The sequence below is a fragment of the Sarcophilus harrisii genome, chromosome 6 (genome assembly GCF_902635505.1).
Source record: "Sarcophilus harrisii chromosome 6, mSarHar1.11, whole genome shotgun sequence".
NCBI lineage: Eukaryota > Metazoa > Chordata > Mammalia > Dasyuromorphia > Dasyuridae > Sarcophilus > Sarcophilus harrisii.
The window spans coordinates 75627532-75654866 of NC_045431.1; the positions used below are offsets into that span (position 1 = coordinate 75627532).

The following is a 27335-nucleotide window of genomic DNA, read 5'->3' on the forward strand; positions in this document are numbered from 1 at the left end:
TTTTATAGAATAAAATAATGGAGACATTGTGCCTTATTTTTTAAAAAAGATTCTTTAATAACTCTCAGGAATAAATGTTGGATTTGAACCAAGAAATAAAATTATAAGCAAGGAAAAGATAAAGTTAAATAGATGTAATATGTGTTTACTTATTTTTGATCAAAAAAGAAAACTTTTACCTGCTATCAAAGTCAAAGGCATGCTGTATGTATGTTTCAAAAAAGTATCTAAATAAATTATTCAATAAGGAAAAGTGATGCAGATTTGGTGTAAAAGGAAAAAGAATAACTTGTATAAAAATAGAATTATATGTACCATATTCAGTAAGGAATTACACACAGAATAAAACTGTCCTGAATCCTGTCATAATAGAAAAGTTTATTCATATGAAGTAAGCTTAAAGAATAAGAAAGTGTAAAACCATATCACCCCAATAAATTATAAGCACATGAATACAGGTATGGTATCTGAACAATAAAGGAAAGGAAAAGCAATAAGATCAGGAAGAAGCAAAGTAAAATAAAAGTTAATTTAGATTCTAAGAAGGAAACAAAGAAAAGAAATCACAATCTAAAATCTAAAGATAAAAAAAGGGATAAAAGAGAACACATAGAGAAAATAATGAAAACAAAAAACCAAAATTTTTAAAAAGAATAAGCCCAATTCCCCCCCAAAAAATTTTTAAGGACTGAAAAAGAAAGGATTAAAAGAAAATAAGAATTAAAGAGAAGAAAAGGTGGAAGGAAAAGTGTGTGAAGGGAGATGTGAACAGCTCATTAAAGTGAGAACATTATATTGCATCTGGTCAGAAAGATGAGTTTTGAGGTTAACAGAAAAGCCTAAATGAACTGAATTTCAATACCAAAAAAAAAAAAAAAAAAAGTTCTTATATCAAAAGTGAAATTTATTGTGCATGAAGGTCAATGAGGGAAAAAGCCATGAAGAAATACAATTTTTGTTTAATACACATAATGTAGATGCTTAAAAGATATATGAGACCTAAAGTAGAAAGTAATGGATTATGGACATGGACGTGGACGTGGATTAAGCAAGGGAAGATCAAATTTGTGAATGTCTATCTACCCACCCCACTAATGCACACATGCACAAGTGCACGCGCACACACACAAACAAATATGAAATAGAAAAGTTTTTTAAGAGTAGAATTTATTTCCTGTATGTAACATAAAAGATATTATATAAATATTTTACCTACATTTCAGGTTAAAAAAAAAAAAGGAGGGCACATAAACAAAATAAAAACAATGACAATTAATGTTTAGAATCTATCTACAAAGAGGAATAGTGTAAAACAGCATTTTTTTTCTTTTTTGCATTGTACAGAGAGATGACTTATTTTCTTGCTTTGGAAACTACTTATACCAATGCAGACTGACACTTTCTTCAGAACGTATAAAAGACATTGATACAAATACACAAGGATAAACACAATTTCCCAACAGACAAGTGTTAAAAGGACATAAACACAATTTTTAAGTAATATAAGAAGAGCCATATGAAATAATGCTCAAAAAATTCAGTCATAGAAAACAATTCTTTGTTTCTACCTTCTCTCCAACAGATTAGCACAGCTGTCCCAAAAAAGGAGGGTAATCGGAAATCTAAGAAAGTGTATGTGAAATAATACAGAATAAAATCAGTGAGCCAAGAGAATAATTTATATAATTCTTACAGCAAAGGAATATAATTTTGAAAAAATTAAGAATACTGAAAAATGAAACAACCAATAATGGCTTTTGAAAAATCCCAACCTATGATAAATCATTTTTACCACTTCTTGGCAGAGAGATAATGAAGAAAGGTACAAAGTAGACATACTTTTTCAAGCACAACCAATGCATGAATTTGCTTTCCAGACTATATGGGGTCATGGTTACAAATAAGACCAACTAGATTAAAAGGGTTCAATGACAAACAGAGCAGTTGTATTATTATTATATTAAATACACCATGATACATAAATTTAATTATTTTTAGAAGGGTTAGAATTTATACATTTTATAACATATTAGAATTTCATTTTCAGATGCAGTATCAAAATGGTGGAATGACGGCAGGCAATCTCCAAGCTCTCCCCCAAACCCCTCCAAATTCCTTTATATAATGACTTTAAAATTACAAATTTTAGAGCACACAAAAAGATAGAGTGGAACATCTTCCAGACAAAAACAAGAAGGTAAGAAGAATAGTTTTGTATGTGAGTCTAGCATGCAGACTTAGCCCCAGGGCCAGCAAAGTAGGAATGAGGCTTTAGGCTTCTAAATCAACAACCACACTGCGATTTCTAGAACTGTCAGCCCAGAGACACCAAGGAATGGAAGTCAGCAGAAAAGGTGTGCCAAGAGGTCCCTTCAGTAGCACTGAGGAGAAGTCTGTTGCTTTAGCACACCATGTCATACAGCTACAATGGGGCAAGGACACTTCTAATTGTTCCAGGGCAGAAAAGAAGGCTTGTTCTCAGGCCCTTGGGGGCTTTGAGAATAGCTGCACAAACCCCCAAAACTTGGGGCAATGCACCCTCCACCCCAGTTACTTTAACAAAGAATTAAAAGCCAAGTAATGAGTAGAGAAACAAGGAGAAAACAGAAAAGGCTCCTGTCATTATGGTGACAATGAGAATCAACATACACACTCAGAGGTTGATAACAAAATCAAAATTCCTCCATCCAAAGCCTCCAAGAAAAATAAGAAATGGGCTCAGCCCATGGAAGAGTTCAAAAGGGATTTTAAAAATCAAGTAAAAGAAACAAAGGAAAAATTGGGAAAAGAACTGAGAGTGATGCAAAAGAAAATTCAAAAATCTAATGAGAAGAATGCCTTAAAAAGCAGAATTGCCCAAATAAGAAAGGAAGTATAGAAGCTCACTAAGAAAATAATTCTTGAAAATTGTAATTGAGCAAACGGAATCTGATAATTTTATGAGAAATCAAAAAATAATAAAACAAAACCAAAAGAATGAAAAAATACAAAACAATGTGAAATAATATCTCATTGGAAAAAAAACTGATCTGGAAAAAAGAACCAGGAGAAATAATTTTTAAAATGGTGTACCAGAAAACTATGATTGAAAAAAAAAAGGGGGGTTTAGACAGCATCTTTCAAGAAATTATCAAGGAAAACTATTGAAATTCTAGAACCAAAAGATAAACTAGAAATCAAAAGAATTCACCAATCGCTTCCTGAAATAGATCCCAAAATGAAAACTCCCAGGAATATTATAGCCAAATTCCATAACTCCCAGATCAAGGAGAAAAAAACTGCAATCATCCAGAAAAAAATAATTGAAGTATACTAGACCATAGTCAAGATAACACAAGCATTTAGCAGTTTCTACATTAAAGAATTGGAAAACCTAGAATAGGATACTTCCACAGAGCAATAGAGCTAGGATTACAACCAAGAGTCACCTAACTGGCAAAAATCAGTATAATCCTTCAGGAATAGCCTTTGAGATGAAATAACCAGAGCTAAATAGAAAATCTGGAAGTTAGAAGTCTGTAGACTGAGTACACAGGTACAAGTTGAATATGAAAGGATAATATCTTAAAAAAAAAATTAAGGGATGAGAGAGAAATGTACTGGGAGAATAGGGAAAGGAAAGGTAGAATGGTATAAATTATCTGCCAGAAAAGAAGCCAGAAAAGGCTTTTACAGTGGATGGAGAGAGGGGAAAGTCTAGAGTAGAGAGTGAACTTTACTCTCATCAGAACTGGCTCAAAGAAGGAAAAAACACACTCAATATGGGTATAGAAATCTATTTCAACTTGCAGGAAAGTAGGAGGGGAAAGAGATACAGGAAAGGGGAAAGGCGGGGGAAAAAAGAGGGCATATTGGGAAAGGGGTGGTCAGTAGCAAACACTTAAGGAGGATCAGAGTGAAAAGAGAGAGAATAGAATAAACAGGCAGTGGAGGAAAGAAAATATAGTTAGCAATAGTAATTGGAGTTTCTCTGAAAAAGGCTTCATTTCTCAAATGTATAGGGAACTAAAACAAATTTACATTTTAAAAAAAGAGAGAGAGCCATTTCTCAAAAGATAACGGTCTATCTACACCCAAAGGACTATAAAATCATGCATATCCTTTAACCTAACAATACCACTCCTAAGCATGAATCCCAAAAGAAAATTTAAAAAGGGGGCAGTTAGATGGCGCAGCGGATAAAGCACCAGGTCTGAGTCAGAAGGACCTGAGTTCAAATCTCATCTCAGACACTTCAGACACACTTCCTAGCTGTGTGACTCGAAATTACTTAATCCCAAATGCCTCAGTAGAAAGGAAGGGAGGGATGGGAGGGACAGAAAGGAAAGGAGGGGAGGGAGGGATGAAAGAGATGGAAAAGAAGGAAAGAAGGATCTATTAATAGATGGCAAGGAGTAAGGAAGAGTGGAAAAGTAATAGAGGGATATGTTATAAAGGGGCTGTGAATGTCAAATAGAGCATTTCAATTTGATCCTAGAGACAAAAGGGAGACACCATACTTTACTTATGGACATGTTCAGTGCTTTAGGAAATCTTGATTACTGAATATAACTAAAAAAAAGAAGGAAAGAAGACTAAAAAGAAAAAGGCGGGGCATATGTGATTATGATGGAATGTGATTGTTCTATGGGAAATGATAAGCAAAATGTTCTGGAGAAAAACTGGAAAGTCCTCTAAGAACTCAAGGAAAAAGAAATATTGTGAGATGGCCAACTGTAAATGATCTTGTTACTATCAGCAATACAATGATCCACAACTACTCTGAAGGACTCAAGATGAAAAATGTTTTCCAAACCCAGAGAAAGAACAGGTTGTCTCTGAATACAGATTGAAGTATATTTTCTTTTATTTTATTTTTCTTGAGGGTTTTTTTGAGGGGGAAATCTGTTTTCTTTCACAACATAACTTTTATGGAAATATTTTGCATAACTTCACATGTGCCTTCTAATGGGGAATAGGAGTAGAGAGGAAGGGAGAGAATCTGTAACTCAACATTTTAAAAACAAATGTAAAAATTGTTTTATATGTAACTGGGGAAAATAAAAGTATTAAATATAAAAAATAAATATAAAACTAGGATGGTGTCATTTAAGTATTTTATTTCCATATATATGTTCCTTATATTTTATATAATTTCCATGTGTGTATGTATACACACACACACACACACACACACACACACACACACGGTCAATTTGTATTATTGTAAATATTCATCCATTTCTTTTAGATTGTTAGTATTATTGGCATATTCTGGGGTGAAAAAGTGCCTAATGATTTCTTTTATCTTTAATGACTATGCATTCACCCTTTTCATTTTTGATACTGGTAATATGCTTTTCTTTAAAAAAAAAAAAATCAAATTAGTTGGTGACATTGTTTCTAAACAATAAAAACAGCTCCTAGTATGGTACAATTTTTTTTACTTTCAATTTTATTAATCTCTCCTTCTTTAAAGGTGCTTTAATTAATACATTGTATTGCATTGTGATAAGAAAAAAAGAAGAAAAAAATTCCATTTCATACACAACCATTTGGCTGTTCTTTAATGAAATGTCTGTTACTTGATGTTTAAGTTCATAATAGAAAAAAATGTTAAAATAAACTTGAAAAAATCTTAAATGAGATTGATCAAATGGAAAGGAAGCCTATAAACTTTTAAATATCAAATTTGATAATCACATATTGAGCGCCCAATAAGTGTCAGGCACTGGCAATATAAAAAAAAAGACAAGTTCCTGTCCTCAAAGACCTTACAATCTAAAGAGGAAAACAACATGCAAACAAATGGATACAAATTAAGCTATATATAGGATAAAAAGGAAATAACAGAGGGAGATTAGAATTAAAAGGGGTTGGAGGAAGCTTCCAGTAAAAGATGGGACTTAAAGGAAGGCAGGGAAGTCAGAAAGCAAAGATGAGGAAAAAGTATTCCAAGAATGAGAGTAAGCCAGAAAAAATGTCTGAAACCAAGAAGATTCAGGAAGCCATTATCACTAGATCTATTAATACATGGCAAGGAGTAAGGTATAAGAAGAGTGGAAAAGTAATAGAGGGATATGTTATAAAAGTGCTATGAAAGTCAAACAGAGCATTTGAATTTGATCCTGGAGACAAAAGGGAGACACTGTACTTTACTTATGGACATATTCAGGCTGACATAAACATGTCATCATAGTGCTTTGGGAAATCTTGGTGACTAAATATAACTAAACTTTTAAAATATGAACAAAACTTTCTAGAGAAATAAAGAAGACCAAATTAAATCTACCCACTAGCTCAAATTTTTAATTAAAAAAATATATTTTAATTAATTCTCCACTCAAGCACCAAAATTATATTCTCAAAATATTGATCTGATCATGACACTGCTTCATTCAAAAATCTTCAAAAGCTCCATTTTGCCACAAGGATAAATTCTAAAATTCTTAATCTGACATAAAAACACAATATGAGTTCCATTTAAACTTCCACATCTTACTTCATATTATAAACCCTCACATAGTCACCATTCAATTCAAACCAGCCTGCCAGTTATATTCCCAAATAAGACATTCAAATCTTTTGGCTCTGCATATTTAAACAAATGATGTCCTTATCTAGAATGCAATCCCTCTTGAATTCCACCATATAAAATGTCTAGCTGTCTTAGAAGTATAGTTTTAAGTATGACTTTCTACATAAAGCTATTCTTCATTACATTATATTTAGAAGTTTCTACCTTAGTCACTACATACACATACCACTCCTCAAGTTCTACACATAAAGAGATCTAAGAAGCATTATATGAGCACTTAGAAACTCTAACCAACACAATGATCAATTCTAATTCCACATTATCCATGATGAAGCATGATACTCATCTCCATACAATTCCACATCTTTAGCTATTGCATATGTTAAATATATTTTCTAAAACAATACTATTTCATCACTCAAACCATTAACCAAGTCATTATAATTTTTTTAAACTGAATAAAACAATGCTAAGAACAATTTCTTGGGAAAGTTAATTAAATGTGTTGTTCTGCAATGACATCAACTAATTAATGATTGATTTGAAACTATTCATTTAATTCACCAATTCACTTAATTCACCAAACTGTAGGCTATTTCCTAGCTATTCCCTTTATCATGTAAAAACTATCATGAGACACTATCAAATGTTTTGCTATAACCAGGATAAATGATGTTCATAAAATTCCCCTGATCTATTTATTAGCAAACTCCATTCCACTGGGTTTACAACAGCAAAAAAAAAAAAAAAAAAAAAAAAAATCCACAACCCATAATCATACCCTTTTCATCAAATAATAATCATCTTCTTAAGACCAGGCAAAGAGATCATATAATAAATAACCTAATGCAATCTGTGAAGATAAGATATTACCAAAGAATCCAGAATACCTAATGTCAAAGAGAATTGGAAAAGATTAACATAACCAGGAAAGTAACAAAAGAGTACTATGTAGCCTATCTCACAAGGTAATATATATTAACATTTTTTTAAAAATAGAATGTTAACAAGAGAGAAAAAACACTGATATTTATAGGCTAAGATCAGTCATAAAATAAAAAGATAAAAGACAATAAAAGGAAAAGAAGATTGAGGTAAGAGTATGAGTGAAGATCTACACTGTATTTCTACATTATGAAACCTCTCATAAAAAAATTTAAGATGGTGTGCGCATGAAGCAGGTGGTAGTGCAGGATTGGGGTCCCTGGGGAGGAGCAGACATATCGCATAAAGAATTTTACTATTCGGACAAATATGATGATGAGGAGTTTGAGTACTGATACATCACGTTGCCCAAGGACATAGTCATACTGGTCCCTAAGACCAATTTGCTGTCTGAGTCTGAGTGGAAGAACCTTGGTGTCCAGCAGAGTCAGGGATGGGTCCATTACATGATCCATGAACCAGAGCCTCACTTCTTGCTGTTCCAGCAGCCACTGCCCAAGAAGCCTAAGAAGTAAAAGAGCATACCACTTCTTTTCCAAGCTATACATAGCTGTCCTTATCTGCTAACATCTTTCTGCTAATAGTGTTGCCTTCTTAATTCTCACTTGGGATATTAAAGGGATATTTAATACACTTTTTGAAACTGCTGATGACTCTCATGTTTCTTGAGCAAAGCTGACATCACCACCACCACCCCATCAAGTGTTCTAATGATTTTTGCCTCCAAAAGGCAAGCTCTGTATCAAGCTGAACACACTGGATAGATGGACAAAGTCAAGAGTGACTGAAGACTTATCACTGCTTAGTTGTGAGCCTTGTATAATTGCTGCTATTTGTGTTCGTTTTTTCTCTGCCAAGTTGTGTGTAAAGTGACTTAATGGATTTCTATTTTCATTTGTTGGAAACTTTCCATTTTATTCAAGAAATGTCTGTACTGTTTAAATCCTTTGAATAAAAAGGAAGTTTTTGTAAAAAAAAAAAAAAAAAAAAAGACAAAATTTTGAAAAGAGATTTTACCATGAAAAAACAATGAAACTGAGTGTTGCAAATATGTAGAAGTCACCAAAGATACTGAACAAGAGTTAGCAGAAATAAAAAAATGGAAGAAAACAAATCAGCAAAACTAAAGATATAAAGCCATTGAATTGGCCAGTGACACTTGTTATCATATAACATGAAAACAAAAAAAAAAATTGAATTGCCCAACTTTTCCCACTAATTTTCTGTATAATACTGGTCTACTCATTTAATTTTTAATAGATTCAATATCCTCACCTATAAAATTAGGGAGCTGAATTATACGTTCCTTAGGCCTGAAATTACAGAAAATAACAGAGAAACAGGAAAGGAAATAAAAGTGAATGATTTCAATTTATCAATGATTTGAATATCATGATTAGAAAATGTTAAGGATGATCAAACATTCAGACACAACATTTCCTAGCTATGTGATTCTGGGCAAGTTACTTAATACCAATTGCATCAGAAAAAAAAAAAAAAAAAAAAGACCAAATAGTTTATAGTGATGGTTTATTTTACAAAGGACTTTATGAGGGTAGTAACCCTATTGATCAAGTTCTTCCTTTATAAGAACCTTGCAATGGAGATAATTTATTAGAATTCAAGTCATATATATCTGTAGGATACAACCTGTTCAACAGAATATTAGTGACTGCAGCTGACAAGGTTTTAAATCTTTTTGTTAATTACTGTTTTGGTGCTTTAATTTTAAAAGAAAATAAAGTAAACAGGATAAGAAGTCATTGTGAAATATACTTATAAGGGTATATTCTGAAGCAAAAATATTCTCTGAAAAATTAAAGAGAAAGTAATTAAAAGAAGATAGTGAAGAAAATGGCAGAGTGGACAATAAAAGCCACAGATCTAAAAATGAAAACCAGGAAAATTTTGCATAAACACTAACGTGCTTTATCTGAAAATTAATTTCTCTATTGTACTGCTATACTTTTCCTCCCTTTTCTTGTTAAAGCTTCCAAAATTGAAGTCACACAGGCTATTTCATTCTTCCTGTCATTTTAAAGTCTTTACCAATTAACCTTTACAGTGCTAGACATGCTGGTTATTTACATATATAATATATTCGTATATTTCATTAGCTTCTCTGTGGTGTTACCCTAATCAATTGTCCTTTTAAAAATTATGCTTTGACTAATGAAAGTTCTTTGTTTTTAGCATCAAGTAGAATTTTATAGATTTGAAGACCATAAGATCTCTAAGAGTCTAAAGTTTAAAAAAAAAAAAAAAACTAGAAAGAAACTATGATATACATCATAGAGAATGCTTTACAAAACAATTTAGAAGTTAAGACCAATAAACAGAAAAGTGTGTGGGTGGAAAAGCAATATAAAATACTTGATCTCATAATTTAGCATTCCATTCCTTTTTTTAAGTGGAACACTTCCCCATTTTGTTACATTTTGACTCTTTACTACTAAATACTAAGGTATTAGTAGTATTAGTCACTTTAGTGTTTACTGATAATGTAGCAAATAGTAAATATCTCAGATGGTTTTAAATGTGACAACTGAATTTTCCCCCTCAAGATTTATTGTTGTTGTTCAACTACTTTTCAGTCATATCTGACTGTTTATGACCCAATTTGGAGTTTTCTTAGCAAAGAGACTGGAGTGGTTTCATATTTCCTTCTTTAGAACATTTTACAGATAAGAAACAGGATTAAATGACTTGCCCAAAGTCATACAGGTAGTAAGCATCTGAGGCCAGATTTGAATTCATAAAACTGACTCTTTTTGATTTTAAGACCAGCATTATCCACTGTGTCACCAAGCTGGCCCTACAAAATCCATACCAAAACATCAGTAACCCTATCTAATAAAACCAACATCTAGATCCTTACATATACTAGAACCTAAATAGAATACAACAGTATCATTATATTCTACCACTATTATTATTAATTTGATAATAATAACTCCTTTATAATGTATAAGCGAAGAAAAAAATTCAGAGAAATTATCTTTTATTATTCTCTGCTGAGTTGGGTTCAACTAGATAAGTTACCATCTCAAAAAAAGAGTCCAAGGGAGAATTCTGGAAAGATGACAGAGTAGTTTGATAAATTTCAAGCTTTTCCAATTTTCCCCACAAATAGAATAAATGTGCACCTCAGGGAGAACATAGACTGGTTAAAAAAAAAAAAATTCAAGAAGACCCCACCACTGAAACATAACATGGGAACAAGGAAGACTGGGATTCATCTTCAGAAGAAGACATTTTAGTTTAAAAAAAAAAAAAAAAAAAAGGTTGCTCTCCAAAGAGTAATGTGAAATGGCTCTCTAACCAAAGAGAATTTATAGAACTCAAAAAAGAATTCAAAAATCAAGTGAGAGACAGTGAGAAAAAACTAAAGAAAAAAATCAAAACCATCCAGCAAAACCCAAAAAAATTATGAAAAAAAAAGTTAATTAGAAAAGAAGGTATAGAGTCTCAAAGATGAAAATAACTCTTTGAAAATAAGAACTGGCCAAGGGAAAATCAGTGAAGCTATGGGAGACAAAGAAATAACAAAACAGAATATAAAGAATGAGAAAATAAACACAATGTGAAACAACTCATAAGAAAAACAACAGATCTGCAGAACAAATCAAAAAGAGAAAATATAAAAATAACTGGACTGCCAGAAAGTTGTGACCATAACTGGACTTCCACAAAGTTGTGACCAAAAAGAGAACCTTGATAAAATAATGCAGGAAATCATTTTAGAAAATAATCTTACCACATGTCCTGGAATTATATCTACTGATAATCAAAAGAGCTAGCCTGTGGCCAAAAATATCATACCCAGCAAAAGTAACTATAATCTTAAATGAGAAAAAATGGACATTCAATGAACTTGCAGAGATTTTCAGGACCTGAACTTAACAGAAAATAAAATATAAGAGCCAATATGAAAGATCAATTTTAAGGAATTTAACATGGACAAATTATTGATTTACATCAACAGTAGGATAGTTCAAAACGAAAATTAGCACAATTAAGGTACAAAATAGTTATCATGTCATACAAACGAGGTGCAGAGGAAAAACGGAGACAGAGACATTAGAGAGGGATGAGGGCTCATAGTTCTGAAACCTACGCACATTGAGAATGGGTTCAATAGGCAACAACACACATATATCATGAAGAGTATAGCACCCTCCAAATCTATAAAGAAATAAGGGCGATGGATGGGTGGATAGGGAAGCAAAGGGTGAGGAAAGAAAACAAGGAAATGATCCTTGGGTAGGGGCAAGTTAAGTAATAGGCAAATCAGGGAACAGAATTTAATTAAAGAGTCAACAGGGATGGGAAAGATGTGTGTATATATGAGGGAGGGGTTGAGTGTGTACATGAAAGTACATATATACATTTGTATATATAAATATATTTTTTCTTAATTATAACTTGGTTGGGGTGAAGAAAAGATTAAAGGGGGAAAAGAATAAAGCAAATAAGGTGCACAACAGAGAACCAAATAAAATTATAAGGAAGTAAAGAAAAGGTGGACATTAATGAATATAATTTCTTCTACTAATATATATACTTTCTTGACTCAGCAATCTGTTGTTATACATTTTGAATCCTCCCTGATGTTCTTCTAGGCACATGACAATGTTTTCTTTTGTTTTGCTATATATTTCTTTTCTGTTTATCTTTTTTTTTTCTTACTCTTTTTTCAAATAAAATAAATTTAATAAATTTTAAAAAATAATTCAAGTATATAGCCATTAAGAGAAAAGTTTTCCTTTCAGTAATATTTTAAGTCAAAATAATTAAACTTTTAGAGAGCGCCCCAAAATCCCAAAACTACATTAAAATCATTCTAATAATGTGGACTCCATTCCTTCTCTGATTAGTTACATAAGTTGGCGTGTATACATAACATAGAAAATAATGACATTAGAGATGCTAGTGCTCCATAAAAATATTTTGAAACAGATTTTGAAAAACCTTCGGTCAAAAACATTTAGTACACAATAGTCTAGCAAATACACCATTCTGAGCTTATTAACAAGCTTTCCATGCAGATTTTTAAAACAATAGTAATTTAAGGATTTTAACCTATTTTGTGTCATGGATTGTGGGCAGACTGGTGATCCTGTGGACCACTTCTCAGTCTTTTACTTAATAAGCATTTATTAAGCACCTACTCTGTGCCAGGAACTGTGCTAAGAGCTGGGTATATAAAGAAAGGAAAAAATAGTTAAAATTTTCAAGGAGCCCACCATTAAATGGAAACAATGTGGAAGTAACTATGTATAAACAAGTTATATACAAAATAAACTGTAGATAATCAAGACAAGAAAGGCAGTAGCATTATGAGATTTAAGAATAGGCTTCTCCTACAGAGAAGGTAGGATTTTAGCTAGGACTGAAAGAAAGTCAGGAAAGTCAGAAGGTATACATGAGGAGAAAAAGCATTCTAGGCATGGGAAACAGCCAATGAATATGCTCAAAGTAGAGAGATTTAGTGTCTGGTCTAAAGAACAAGGAGACCAATGTTACTGTATTTGGAGGAAAAGAAGGGTAAGAGCACTGGAAAAGTAGGAGGGAATGAAGATGTAAAGAACTCTGAATACCAAGCAGCGCATTTTATATTTAATTCAGGGAATGCCAGGGTATCCCTGGAGATTAGTGCATTGGGGGCAGGGAGCTGACATAGTTGACCCTGCACTTTCAGAAGAACATTCTGAAAGCTGGTAGAATGATGAACTAGAATGGAAAGTTAGAGGCATAGAGACCAAAAACCAGACAGCTACAGCTGACCTAGTATAAGGTGTTGACTGCATAAAAGACTATGCTAGGATAATGGCAGTGTCAAGAGAGAGAAGGAAAAGAGGTTATATTTAACTTGTTAAAAAGGTAAAATAAACAGAACAACATTTTTAAACAAACAAAATGAAATACATATGATTACAAAAGCAACCAATTATACTGAAATACAATTAGCAAAATATTTTTAAATAAGTTTTAAAAGAAAATCTGAAACTAAGAATATCTGTCTTAAAATTTATAGTATACTTCTTTCTTGGAAACATATCTACTTAGAAGTAACCAAGTCTTACAGAGGATAGACCAGTACTGCACAAGCTCCTCAGCCTTACAATGATCAATCTTTTAGAACGTACATAGAGAGGAGCTTTAAAAAAAAAAAAAATGTTCTTCTCCCCTGTAAAATAGAATCAAATTGAAGTAATTGTTGTGTCTCCTGGGCATATCATCCACTTTTCCAGATACGTTTGATAATTCTTAGAACAAACTCTAAGTTTGTCTACCTCTTGAAATACTGTCTCAAAAACTTTTCTTCCATTAAGTTTGCCACAATCTCCCAATTGCTCTTCTGAAACAAATTAATTTATAGCCTCATACCTCACATGGAATTTGGTATTTCATATAAATAATATGTTCCATTTTGTATTAAAGCTGAATATATTTTAGACATGTGGTCCAAAAAGCAGAAAGCAAGTCTTATGTTTGAATCTCTCATAGCACAAATCATAATGCACATTGTAAATGATTTTAAAAAGATTGCTATATCATCACACAAGGTATTATATCTAACATGATTTAATCTTCTCAAAACACTGACTGCTCTGAAATAGTCTGAAGGATTCTAGTTGAGTAAAAATTGGTTAATTATCCTCATACTTGTCAAAATTAAAAGACAAACAATAAATAATAAATCCATACTGAGGTTTATTTTTTTTCATTTTCCATAAATATATTTCTTTTTTTTCCCCAAGATAGCACTGTACAAATTGTTACCTGGAATAAATTTCTGCCATTCCATCTCTTTCTTTCCTTGGTTCTGAATATTTTCCTTTTCTGATTGCAAGAAATATCAACCAATTATAATGGAAGAGAAAAGAGTAGAAAATATGCATGACAACATGCAACATTTTAACTTTAAAATTGTCCAATGAGTAGCAAGATTTCATAATGTATTTTTGTGATGTATATGTTGGGCATTGAAGGGGCAACCCTATTTTCTAAAAAACACTATGGAGTTTCTAAGTAGACTAATTTCTCACATCAAAGTGAACATCCTGTGAAGTTTTACACATAATTCTCTCTGTACCTTAAGATTCTGAAACAGTTGCCAAATGATTCACTCTCTAAAAACTTATTTTCTTTATTACTAACATACCTTAAAGTCCATGGATTTTTCAATTTGAAAGTGGATTCCCAGGAAACAGGACAAATTACAAGTTAAAAAACCAGAAATAACAATAACCGCAAGAAGAAGAACAACATACTATATCTCTGAAGACGACTGCCCTAAGACGATTGATATCCATGTCTTGCAGAAGTCTGTCGAAATCTCTCACTGGAGATATGCCACCAGTTACAATATCCACTGGACTCTAATCAAGAAAGAAAATCACAGAGATGTTCAGAAATAAACATATCACTCAAAGAAGCTGAAAAGTAATATAAGGAATATTCCATTGTTTCTGCTAAAAACAGAAGAAAAAACCCAAAGTGGCATACAGACACAAAGCTACAGAGCCTACTAAGGAGAGTGACAAAGCAAGAAAGGTAAATGCCATAGCTAAAGAAAGCACTATAAAAATTAGAAAAGCAAACACTTAGAAAAGCAGAAAAGCCTAAGGAAGAACACAATTTATAATAGAAGTTAAAAACATAAATATTTAATATTATGTTTAGAAGTTAAAATTACTGCTTTAAAAAGTTCAACAATTTTTTATTACAGTTTTCACTGCTAAAAAAGTTAATCGTGAAATTACAATATATATGTTTATTTAAAATTCATTAATCCATATGCTTGCCTTTGCTGCAGATTTTCCAGCGGTTATCAAACTATGTGTTGTTCTATGTCTTTTTGCTGAGTCTCCACTAGATTTCAGTTGTGAATGCTGTTGACACTCTAAACAATTTCTTACTGCCACCGCACAAACTATTGAAAAAAATAAATAAAGTTAGGGGTGGGTAGAGAGAGAAGAGGTAGAATTTGTATTTAGGAAAAGGAAAATTAATTATTTGGAATGATCTCTGTAATGTATATTATAATGGGCCGAGGATTGAGTTGATGCACTGAGGTCCCAAGCACGTGAGGCTAAATAGTAATTGGACTATACTCTATTAATATACATGATTAGATAAAGAATGACCCCGACCACTCTCTGTGCAAGTCCTGATTGTTGTGTTGTATAGGAAATGACGATTTTGGTGGGTGGAGGCAGGGAGGCAGGAAGAAAGGCTGGGAGAGATTGACCTGGGTCCCATACTCCTAGCTGCTGGTCGTGTGGCTGCTGGTCTAGCTAGCTTCTTGACTCAGCTACACACATTGCTATTGCCCATTCTCTTCCACCTCCGATATTTCTTCACTGAGAATAAAGACTGATGATTTTCCCCTAACCTGAATTCCTAACTCCGGCTGATTTTAAAATATGTGGTCTTCACAGTATATTACAATATAAGTTTAAATATGATTATTATGTATATTATAATGCCTATATAAGAACTAACAGATTAGATTACCTTCAATAAGTTTTGTTTATTTACTTTGGGATTTCTTTTCAGTAAAACAATAGGGGTTAAGTGACTTGACCAGACCACACAACTATTAAGTGTCAACTGTCTGTAACCGGATTTGAACTCAGACCCTTCTAGGTTATATATATGTTGGCACTGAAAGTGGGGGGGAAACCCTATTTTCTAAAAAACATGATGGAGCTCCTAAGTAGACTAATTTCTAACATCAAAGTGAAAATCCTGTGAAAGTTACACATAATTCTCCCTGTACCTTAAGATTCTAAAATAGTTGTCAATGCTCTATGTACTGTGCCACCTTGCTGTCCCCCTTCAACAAATTATAAAGTTTTAGATGTTTTAAGTTATAATGAGATGGATCTCCTGCTTTGGTGGCATGTTAGTATCTAATCCAGGAACTAAATGAAAAGCCACCTCCCAAATTCCCATTATTCACACTACATAAAATTTAACAATTATTGTTGTGATGGAAGGTGAGAAATGTAAAGGAAAAGGAAAAGGGGAAGAGTTATATCATAGAAAATTGACTAAAGAAAGCCCAGTGAGAAGAGACCAAATAATATTAGCAGCTTACATATATATATAGTTAGGCTTGACTTTTATAGAGGGCCTTATACTACCTTATCCCATCAACTATTATCCGCAGGGCAATGATGTGTCAATAATATAAATAATTCCCACTAAAATATAAATTCAGTGAAAGGGGAGGAAGTGCATGAGATGGCACAGTGAATAGAGAGCTGAACCTGAATTAGGAAGACTTGAGTTTATATCTGGCTCCAGACATTTACTGGCTGTTATGACCTTGAGCAAGTCACTTAGCTATGTTGGTCTCAGTTTCCCCATCTGTAAAATGAGCCAGGAAAAGAAATGTCAAACCATTCTAGTCCTTTTACCAAAAAAAACCTCAAATGGGGTTACAAAGATTCAAACATAACTGAAATATGACTTAGCAACATCTAAGTATAAATGACATGTAGAAGATGGCTAATTGCTCACATAAATTTACAGCTTTACACTTTAGAGGGTATTTTCTTCACAACTCTGGAGAGATACTACAGAATTAATCTCATTTTATGTAGGGGAGCAGTTGGAAAGAGATTGACTATCTCAAAGTGCTTACATAATTTGTCAAAGGCTAACATCAAGAAATTAAAAGAATCAAGCTCAAAATGAACTTTTTTTTTTTTTTGCTGAGGCAATTGGAGTTAAGTGACTTGCCCAGGGTCACACAGCTAGGAAGTTGTTAAGTGTCTGAGACTAGATTTGAACTCATGTCCTCCTGACTTCAAGGCTGGTGCTCTGTCCACTGTGCCACCTAACTGTCCCAACCACAAACTCTTATTGTAAAACCAATGCCGTGTCCCACTATACCACCCTTGCCCTCAAATGAAACACAAAATTTGGATCTGGAAAGGATTCATCTTTCATATACTGTGATGAACAAAGAAAAAAATAAAGCAATTTTCCATTTTGGTACATTAAAGAACACAGAGTCCTCTATATATATAAGAAAGAAAGTGAGGAAAGAGATTTTATAAATTGAATTAGACTTCAGTAAGAATTCTAAATATCTTATCCCCTGGTGGATTCCTGGAGTTACTGATAAGCTGATAGGTAAACAAGCCCATATGCATTCAGATACTTGGAGAGACATCAGACTCCTCTTTAAAAATGAAAATAACACTAATAGTAACAATAGCTAATATTTATATAATACTTACTATATGTAAGCCAGTCGGGCACTGTGCCTAACATAATTTAGAACAGTGGTTCTCAAACCTTTGTTCTCAGTATCTTCATGTTGTTAAAAAACTATCGAGGATCTGTTCTAAGAGTTTTTGTTCACATGGGTTATATTTATAGCTATTTATTATATTAGAAATAAAAAATAATTTTGACCGTGTAGACCCTCTGAAAGGGTTTCAGAAACCCCAACAATTCTTTGGACTACACTTTGAGGACCACTGATTTAGAATATATTTTATAATTAGTATATACTAATGAAGAGCGGAAGTAAATTATTCATATAAATGATACCTTAATATGAATTAATTCTGAATTCTACTCAGTCCCTAGTAGATGTAATAATTGGTGTTTTTATTTGAGGTAAGATGATTTTTCACAGACAATTTTGAAGCCCAAGAAAAGGGCAAAACAAAGTTTCTTCTGATTAGTGGGAACTTCACATCTTCTTCCTCTTCCATCCTCAGAGCTACATAAATGTTGTATCATTAAAACGAAGCTAGAGAGATTTTTTTTCACTAAATGGCAGACTAAATAGATTTTTTTCCCACATATTCTCACTAAATGCATATTCCCTCCCTTCATTATTTTGTTTGATTTGAAGAGACATTTTATATTATTCCACTTCAATTAATATACAAAAATATAAATTTCAAAGTGTTTAAATAACACTGTGAGTGAATGCAAGCTTTGTTTGATTAACTCAATAATTTCAGATCAATAAAGTTATTTGTAAATCTAAGTTATGTTTCTCTATTAACACATATTACAATTTCAGAATGAGATTTAAATTCTTTTTGACCTACACCTCTCTATCTACTATCAAATTGTTTTTGTCTTAGAAACAAAGAGGGAATCGATGAAAGTAACTATGATTTAAAACTTCTGTAAATAAGAAAAATATTTGCACTGTTCTACCTAGAAACTTGTTTAAAAAAAAAAAAAAAGAAAAGAAAAGAAAAGCTTCGCTTCAACGAAATGTAATAGTATTACTTGGAAAGGTGTCTATATAAAGAAAAGTTATGGTGAATGATATTTTATAATAAATGGCTAAGTATAATCGGCAATTAGTATATTCATGACCTTAATGTAAACTGGTACTAGATAATAATGTTGCAAAGTTTCATAAAGGTGAAAGGTGAAAACTATTTTTGAGTTTTGCATTTTGAAAATAAAAGGCTATTATTTAAAAAAAGAAGAATGTTGATCTTCAATTATAGATAACCACTTGTTATGATTATTCCTTTGCTCTTAAAAATTTAGAAATAAAGACAAATGCTATCCCAAATATAAACATTATTAGTGATATTTCCAACGTAATAGGAAATAATTCAAAAAGCATTTATCAAATGCTTCCTATGTGAGCGTTTTTTATAGAAAAAAAAAATGAAACAGAAAATAGTAATTCACACTTACCCAGTCTAAGGCACTGCCGCAAAATTCCTCCAGATGACATATTTTTCTCTGCTTCAATTTCCGTAAAGCCAAGAGAACTTGCAAAAATTAACACATCTACAAGGCTGATTAATCTCTGCAAAAATGTCACAGAGGTCTCTATTGTAAGACCCTGAGTTGGTTCAATATTCTCCAATTCATGCTGCAAAAACGTGAAGTTTAGCATTATAATACACCAAGTACTATAAAGAAAAACATTTTTAATAAAACTACTATATAATTTCTGAATGTCACAAAAATCCAAGTTTGCAACAACAACAAAAAAATACTATATTAGCCTGTTCTCTGTCATATTATTACATGTTATTGCAAGTAATTAAAATGAAGTATACTGATGAAACATGCTCTCAGTCATCTTTCCCCATAACTACCTGGCCCTAAAATAGATGCACTTCTTATTCTTGGATTAGACAATATTTCTCCTTTTCAAGAGCAACAAAATATATAAATGATTAATTGAATCATAGTTTTGAAAAGTATATAAAAAGCATATTACTCAACTTTTAATTACTAGTCAGTAATTACTCATTTTAAATGAAACAAAGTGTATAATTAATATTTGTTCACAAATTTTAAGTAATACTGTTAAGAACTTACTGTTGCAGATGTAGCAGCTGAAAGCAATGGCAATATACCTCCACAAGACATAACCATATTGTCCATTACTTGAGAGATGAGATGAATTGTATTATGTACAAAGATGACATTATCGCTGCTATTTACAAAGTCCATAACTGTCTTTGTTGAATGGCTGTTAAAAGAAAAATTATATTTACTAATAAATCTAAAGAAATGAATCACAATTTGTCTACTTAAGAAGGATGGCATGATAAGGGAGTTGTTGTTATTTAGAAAAGGTAAGAACAATGATGATGTATCAAGCCTTTGAACTTCCTTTAGTGGACAAACAGATCATTCCTATTTGGAGCCTATTCATGCCACTTTTGTGTTGAAGCATTAACAATATTAACCTTGCAAATAATACACAATGTAGAACAAAAATTAAGACTTTAGAGAATGACTAAATAAACTGTGGTAAATGAAAGAAAAATTAAGAACATAAAAAATTCTGAGAATGATGGGGAAAATCCTATAAACTGATGAACACTGAAATAAGTGAAATAAGTGTTTTTTCCAGAACCATGAAAAAAAATTTGCAAAATGACAACAACACATGAAGGGAGAAGAAAAAAATACATGGACCAGGAAGCTTGGCTTTGGAAAAAAATATACCTCTCACACTTATTTGCAGAAGTAAGGTACTTCAAAGGATATAATGTCAGGTTTGTTTGATATGTGCATTGCATTTGTAGCCCTCTCTCCCTATTCGCTGCTTTTTATTCTGTTACAAGGTAGAGCTCACGGGGTAAAGGGAAAGAACAAAGTGTGGAAATGGACTTATAAAAAAAGAAAGATAGCAGTAATAAATTTTACAATTAAAAAAAATTTAACTTCCAAACGTTATGACAGAAAATGCCAGACGCAAACAATCAATTGGAAAAAATATGGTATATATGCAAATAAATAGCAGTTAGTAAAGATCAGAAAATTCCTTTAGTTCACAATGATTTTAATATGCAGAACACAGTTATCCTTAGATTTCATATTTATAATAAATGGGACAACTATAATGTTTCCAGAGGCCAAAGGTTTTATAATCATATCATTACAAACTATACAGGCAAGGCAACTAAGACAATTTGAAATGAAAATTCATGTCTACATCAATGCCTAGTAACATTCTGTTTTTATTAAAAACTGTAAAATGCCAGATAACATAGAATTTCAGGCTTGTAACATGTTATTTCAAACAAAAAACCAGTATTAGTGAATATCTTCTGAAATACTCAATGAACAAACCTTCTCCACATCTGTATATCCGTTTCTATGGAAAACAACAAGTCTGTGAGCAAACGCTGATGCATTTGAGACCACCTGAACTCAGGAATACGAAACATGGTAGATCTGGAATCTCTTCTTTGTCCATTGGCTAGAGCTGATGGTATTTCCTGTTCTATTTGCTCCTGTTCTCTTGATATCTAAGCAAAGAAAAATTAGTCTATCTTCAGAGAATGTATGAGCAAAAGAAATAACAGAACATGTATAGTGACAACTTTGAAATAAATAGTCTCATAGGTATGTGAATTTCAAAACTGAAATTATAGATGGTTATTAAGTTTACATATGCTATAAATCAGTATTAACCAATTCATCTGCAATTTTATTATCTTCACTTTGAGCAATATAAAAGTAAACTCAGTGCTTAATATCCTATGCAACCCTATCACCAAAAGAGATATGTAATGCAATAGCATAGAAAGATGACAAAAGGTACAAGTTCTCTGGAATGAAAATCCAAGAAGAGAGTGAAATTCAGAGAACAAATAAATGAAAAGAATGGCATTAACAAATGACTTAATGCAACTTGATGGAACCAATGGCAGAGTAATATTAGCCAAGGAGTAGAGAAGAGGAAAACAACGTACCAAATTTATCCAGAAATCTAAAAGCACAATGACAAGTAGCTCTACAAAAAGGAATGTTGCTGCAATAAAACACTATTTGGCTTTACAATAGGAACTATTCAGTTGCTCGTTTTCAGTCGAGCATGACTCTTTGTAACCTCATCTGGGACTGTCTTGTTAGAGATGTTGGAGGCATTTCCTATTTCCTTCTCCAGTTCATTTTACAGATGAGGAAACAGGCAAACTGAGTTAACTAATTTGATCAGGGTCACACAGATAGTAAGTGTCTGAGGCCCGATTTGAACTCAGGAAGATGGGTCCTTCCTGCTCCAAGCCTAGCACTCTATCCACTGTATCATAAAGATTATTCAAAATAAAGAATTAAAAGAATATCCTTTTAAAAATAATGTGAATTATAACTGAAGCCATACTCTAGAAGTACAGAACAAATGCCATTGTGTTCTCCCCTTTACCTCCCCTCTCCAAATTTTAATGATTACCAGGGGAAAACATAGAGGGAGGACAATCAAGATTTCAAGAAAAAGAAATCTGAAATTTAGGAGACAGGTGGAAGGTGGAACAAAAGAGGAACACTGCTACCAAGAAGTCTTATTTCATCTCTTATCTTCCCACTTCTACTCCATCTTTTTTTTTTTATAAGTTCTGTGTGTACTTAAAAAATTTTAAAGCAACATATACTACTACTACTACCTAATTCTACCCAAGTCATTTCTTGCCAGTCCACTCAAAGGGTTCTAATAAAAATGTGTAAGCTTCCGAAATTCCTATTTTTAAGCAACTTTCTGAATCTGCCATGTCTTAGAGCCTGCAACAGAAACCATGCTCTTAGTTCTAACAGCAGCATCTTACATATTATTATTTATCATCATTATGATATTATCATCTTTAATTTGTATAGCAACTTATATTTTAAGGAAGTTTTACTTATATTATCTCATTTAAACCTAAAAGTGACTTTTGGGAGATCGCAGAATCATAGACATAGATCTAGGAGAGAAATTAGAAGCCTTCTAATCAAGAAGCCTCTTTTTATAGATGAGGAGCCAAGGGCCAGAGAGATCAGGAAGCTTTGCCCAAGCTTCCAGAGGGGAGAATCTAACTTGAATCTTTTAATTTGCAATACAGCCTTCTGCACACTGTACCACATTGCGTATCAAATAAGGAAGGCCCCTTTTAATTCAACTAACATTTAACAAATAAGAAAACTAGGATTCTGGGAAGTTGATTGAGTTGTTCAAAAGAGTAATGTCAACAAGAGTCAAGATGTGAAATAAATTTTTTTTACTCCTAATACACTATTTCCACTATACTATTCTTTCCCCAATTAAGATCACACAAAAGCCAACAAAATCAGAGACAGTGTGAGGATGCAAATACTATTTCCAGTACACAAAAAAAAAAAGACTTTCTAGGAGTCTCAGATTTCTTCCATGGGTAAATAATTTTTAAATCATTTGGAGAATTAATTTCCTCAAGAAATGTCTTCAAGGAAAGAAATAGTGGTATTACTATTAGACAAATTTCCATACTACTAAATGAAGTCATTCCACACCACAATCTCTTCAGGATTACTATAAGAAATCAGAGAGAAGAGTAGTCATATGTCTTTGGGGGATAATCAAGGCCAATAAAAGTTAGAAGAGTGATCCCAGAAAGGATATTACATATGCAAAGAAAACATCTGAAATAAGTATTGAGAAAATGGTGGAGTAAAGGCAGGAATTTGCCCAACCTCTCCCCCAAACTGCTCCAAATTCTTTAAATAATGATTCTAAACCAATTTTAGAGCATCAAAACACCCAAAAAGATGGAGTAGAACATTTCCAGCCAAAGACACCTTAGATTCTCACAGAAAAGATGGGAGTCCAGTGTGCAGCCCCGGACCAGGACCGACCTCTGAAACAGAGGCAGTATTGGTAGCTTCCAGATCTCTCAGCCCAGAGGCACCAAACAGGATCTGGAAGGTCAGCAGAAACGATCTGTGCAATCAGACTGGGACCCCAATGAAAAATTACCACAGTTCCCCCTTGGCCCCCAAAGTCAATTAAGCGGGACCTTTGAATCAGCAGCAGTGATGGAGGTTTCTGGACCTCTCAGTCCAGCATACCAGGGAGAACTCAGAAGGTCAGTGGACAGGGTCGGTGGGAACAGGAAGAGAGTCTGGTGTGCAGTCCCAGGGCAGTCCAGGACAAAACACTAGATCTTACAGCTGGCAGGGGGCAGCACACCTAACATCTCCAGGGTAGAAAACAGCGTTTGTGGTTAGATTCGTAGAAGGATTTCTGAAAAGAGCTGCACAAAATCCCAGAAGCTTGGGACAAGACACCTTCTACTCTGGAAAAAGAGCTACTTTAACAAAAAGTTAAAAGCCCAAGTAATATGGTAGGAAAATGAGCAGAAAATAAAAAAAGTAGAGGGGGAGGGGAGGAGGAGGGAAAAGAGGAGGGGGAGGGAGAAAAAAAGGGGGAGGGGAGGAAAATTAGGGAAAAATTGAGAAAGATGCAAAAAGAAATACAAAATAACTAATGAGGAGAAGAATGCCTTAAAAAGCAAAATTGGCCAATTAGAAAAGAAGGAACTCACTAAGGAAAATAATTTCTTAAAAAACAGAATTGAGTAAATGGAAGCTTAATGACTTTATGAAAAATCAAAATACAATAAAGCAAAACCAGAAAATTGAAAACAAATTGAAAAAATATGAAATATCTCATTGAAAAAACAGGTGACCTGGAAAAATGATCTAGGAGAGATAATTTAAATATTATTTGTCTACCTGAAAGTCATGATCAAAAATAGACCCTGGACATCATCTTTCAAGAAATTATCAAGGAAAACTGTACTGATATTCTAGAACCAGAAGGTAAAACAGAAATTGAAAGAATGAAATAAGTATTGAGCTTTTCACCATGGCAAAGATCCATTGGAAAGATTCTTTACTCAGAACAATCTTTATTGGGTACACTAGTTTTTTGAATCCACTAAAAAAAAAAAAACAAAAACTTTTATTTTAAATTGCAATTATACAATAATCTGTTATCCAGCGTGTCCCTTACAAGTCAGGACAATTTCTTTGTGATGATTATTGTTTTTCTGGATGCTTAAACACTAATAGTTATTGTACTATAAATATAGTATTTTTAAGTATTGAGGGTGATATAGGAAGTATGACCTTTATATTCCTGAAATAACACTACCTAGTATTAACACCACACAACCTCATAGATGTCTATTTTTGTTCTTGTCCTAGTAAGCAAATCTTAGATTTCAAGACTTATTCAATACATGATTGTAGAGAAGCTTATGTAAACTCCTTATGTCTGCAAGTCTGTAACATAAGGCTGGCCTAAAAAAATCTGAGTAATTAATACTAAGGGTTTAATTATTTTTGGAAGCCCTATACATAATAGCCTACAATTATTATTTTTTGGGTGAAACTGGAATTCTATTAGGAATGTTCTTGGTTGGGATCCATTAGGAAAATCTATGGGTACTCTTTGGCATAAAAGGAAATCTGCCCAGGTATCAAAGGTACTAAGGTCTTTATATATAAGGCCTATTATATAGGAACCACTTTACAGAATATATAAAGGATCACCTAAAGATTTTGTTCAGACCTCAACTGGATGGCTCAATACACTCTGGCAATCATGGAACACTTTTCAGTTTGGTTTCTCAGCTAAAAGTGAGGATGTTACTTCCAGAGACCCCCAGTAACTTAGGCCCGAGAGGGAACATACCATATGCGCTAAGAGCTCTGTATGGATTAGGCAAAAGCCTCTGTGAAATGGAACACTTGCTTTTCTTATTCTTTTCTTTATTTTGTTGTAATGAGGAATGCCTGCTTCAAACAACAAAATAACTACCAGATAACTTATTAGAATTCTGTAAAATGATGTTTGTACGTTAAATTGCATCACCATGTATTTATATGCATGAAAAGACCTTAAGTCAAAATTTACTTGTAAACGGTGCTATATTTTCCCTGAAATCCTGTACTGATAAAAAGGATGATAAAATTTTTCTAAATCACTAGAGAGTTAATATTTCCAAATTGTACCAAACAAACTACAATAGATGCACTGAAGAGAGGAAATGTCATTCCTAAGTTTTGGGAAAAGTGAAGTAAAGTCCCAAACCCTGAGGAGAGCACTAGTCAACCACCCTCTAGGGACTATGCTTGGTAGTCCTAGGGCTTGGGAAAGTAAGTCCAGAGTTTACACTTGATAATATAAATTGTCCTACTTTATTTTAAATGTTTGATAATGCTGATTTAACTTGGACTATTAAAACAGACCTTCAAGAGAAAAAAAAAAGGCAAATTATTTCAGATTAAACTTGTAATAATCTCTCCATCAGGAATATTAGAAACTAAATCTTTTGATTTAAAACATTTATATAGTGACATAAAATATCAATCAATTCATCAACAAAATAACTTTATGTAAACATTCCTTCTCTAATTATAACCAAAGCTGAAAGCATATTGAAAAAGCCGACTGTACCCACCTCAGGACTGGGCCGATAAGGTTGAGAACTGTCTGAACTGGCCTTTAATTCCAGTCTCTCGGTATCTGTAGCTACACTGGAAACATCCAACTTGGCAATCTTTTTCTCAGAAGCATTACTAGTTTCTGAGTTGCTGATTTGTCCATCAATAACTGTTCTAATATCACCAGAATGTAGAGTCATTTTCTTTCCTTCATCTAACATCGGGTTGATTTCTGTTTGGGCTGTGACTTTGGAAGAAGTTACTTCCTTTGAAGTATCTGAATCTGGTAATGCCTCAACTAATATCTCAGAATCAGGTTTTTCATGGGCTTCAGATACAACTGACGACAACTCATTTTGCTGAAATTCTCCAGGTAACATGCCTGCCTCTGACAGTTGAAGAGGTGGACTGATTTCTTCTTGATGTTCAATGGGGGGACTACTTTCTACTTTAAGTTCAACATAATCCTCTTCATCATCTTCCATTGTAGATTTATCCAAAATTTCTGGAAGATCTGAAGTATCTTCTTCTAAAGGTGTACTTAGGACTCCAGTTCTATTATCTTCCTCACTCACTTTCATAGAATTAGAAGAGACATTCATGACTTGTACTCCAAGAGCTACCTGTAAATTGTCTTTACATTCTGTTTCATTGGTCGCTATTCCTTCCAAATCTATTTTATCTAGTTCCTTATATTTTTCTTCCCCAGCTTTTTTTTCTTCATCAGATAATATGTGATTTTGGTGTTCTATATTAGATTCTACAATGTCTTTTAGTGGCTCCATATCATCAGTACTGCTAATACAAATAGAAGTATCTTCCTTTATTTCTAATTGTGGAACATCTTCTGAAACTTCAACATCCTTGCTAATACCAGAGGCAGACTGGATTGGACTAGAGGGGCCTGGTCCAATTTCTTCACCAAATTTCCCTTGGTATTCCCTGAATACATTAGCTAGATTTTCTTTGTGCATTTCAAAAGTCACCTAAACAGAAAAAGAGAAAATTCCTTTAAAATATTCAAAGGGAACATAGCATATTTCAGTACATTTCCTAAAGCATAATCTTATAAAACATAATTAAATTCAGTTTATAAATGTCCTTATTATAAAATGAGTTAAATTTATGAACAAAATAATATATTATTATATTATGTTATAAA

The 27335-nt window shown here is 32.8% G+C and overlaps 1 protein-coding gene and 1 pseudogene across 8 annotated transcripts in view; one reads left to right on the forward strand and one right to left on the reverse strand.

The window, feature by feature from the left end:
* Window positions 1-27335, reverse strand: part of LRBA (LPS responsive beige-like anchor protein) — a 754452-nt gene that overhangs the window by 555634 nt on the left and 171483 nt on the right. For 7 of the 8 annotated variants that reach the window (XM_012552173.3, XM_023505940.2, XM_031943307.1 and 4 more), the window contains 6 exons: window positions 26191-27159; window positions 21059-21237; window positions 19796-19949; window positions 19160-19340; window positions 15274-15401; window positions 14740-14847 (listed from right to left, as the gene is read on the reverse strand). In XM_012552173.3, the coding sequence (XP_012407627.1) occupies window positions 14740-14847; window positions 15274-15401; window positions 19160-19340; window positions 19796-19949; window positions 21059-21237; window positions 26191-27159 (1719 nt within the window). Of the gene's footprint in view, window positions 1-14248; window positions 14717-14739; window positions 14848-15273; window positions 15402-19159; window positions 19341-19795; window positions 19950-21058; window positions 21238-26190; window positions 27160-27335 lie in introns of those variants that run through there. The other variant, XM_031943309.1, reaches the window with a different exon arrangement.
* LOC105750887 lies at window positions 7690-8005 on the forward strand (annotated as a pseudogene).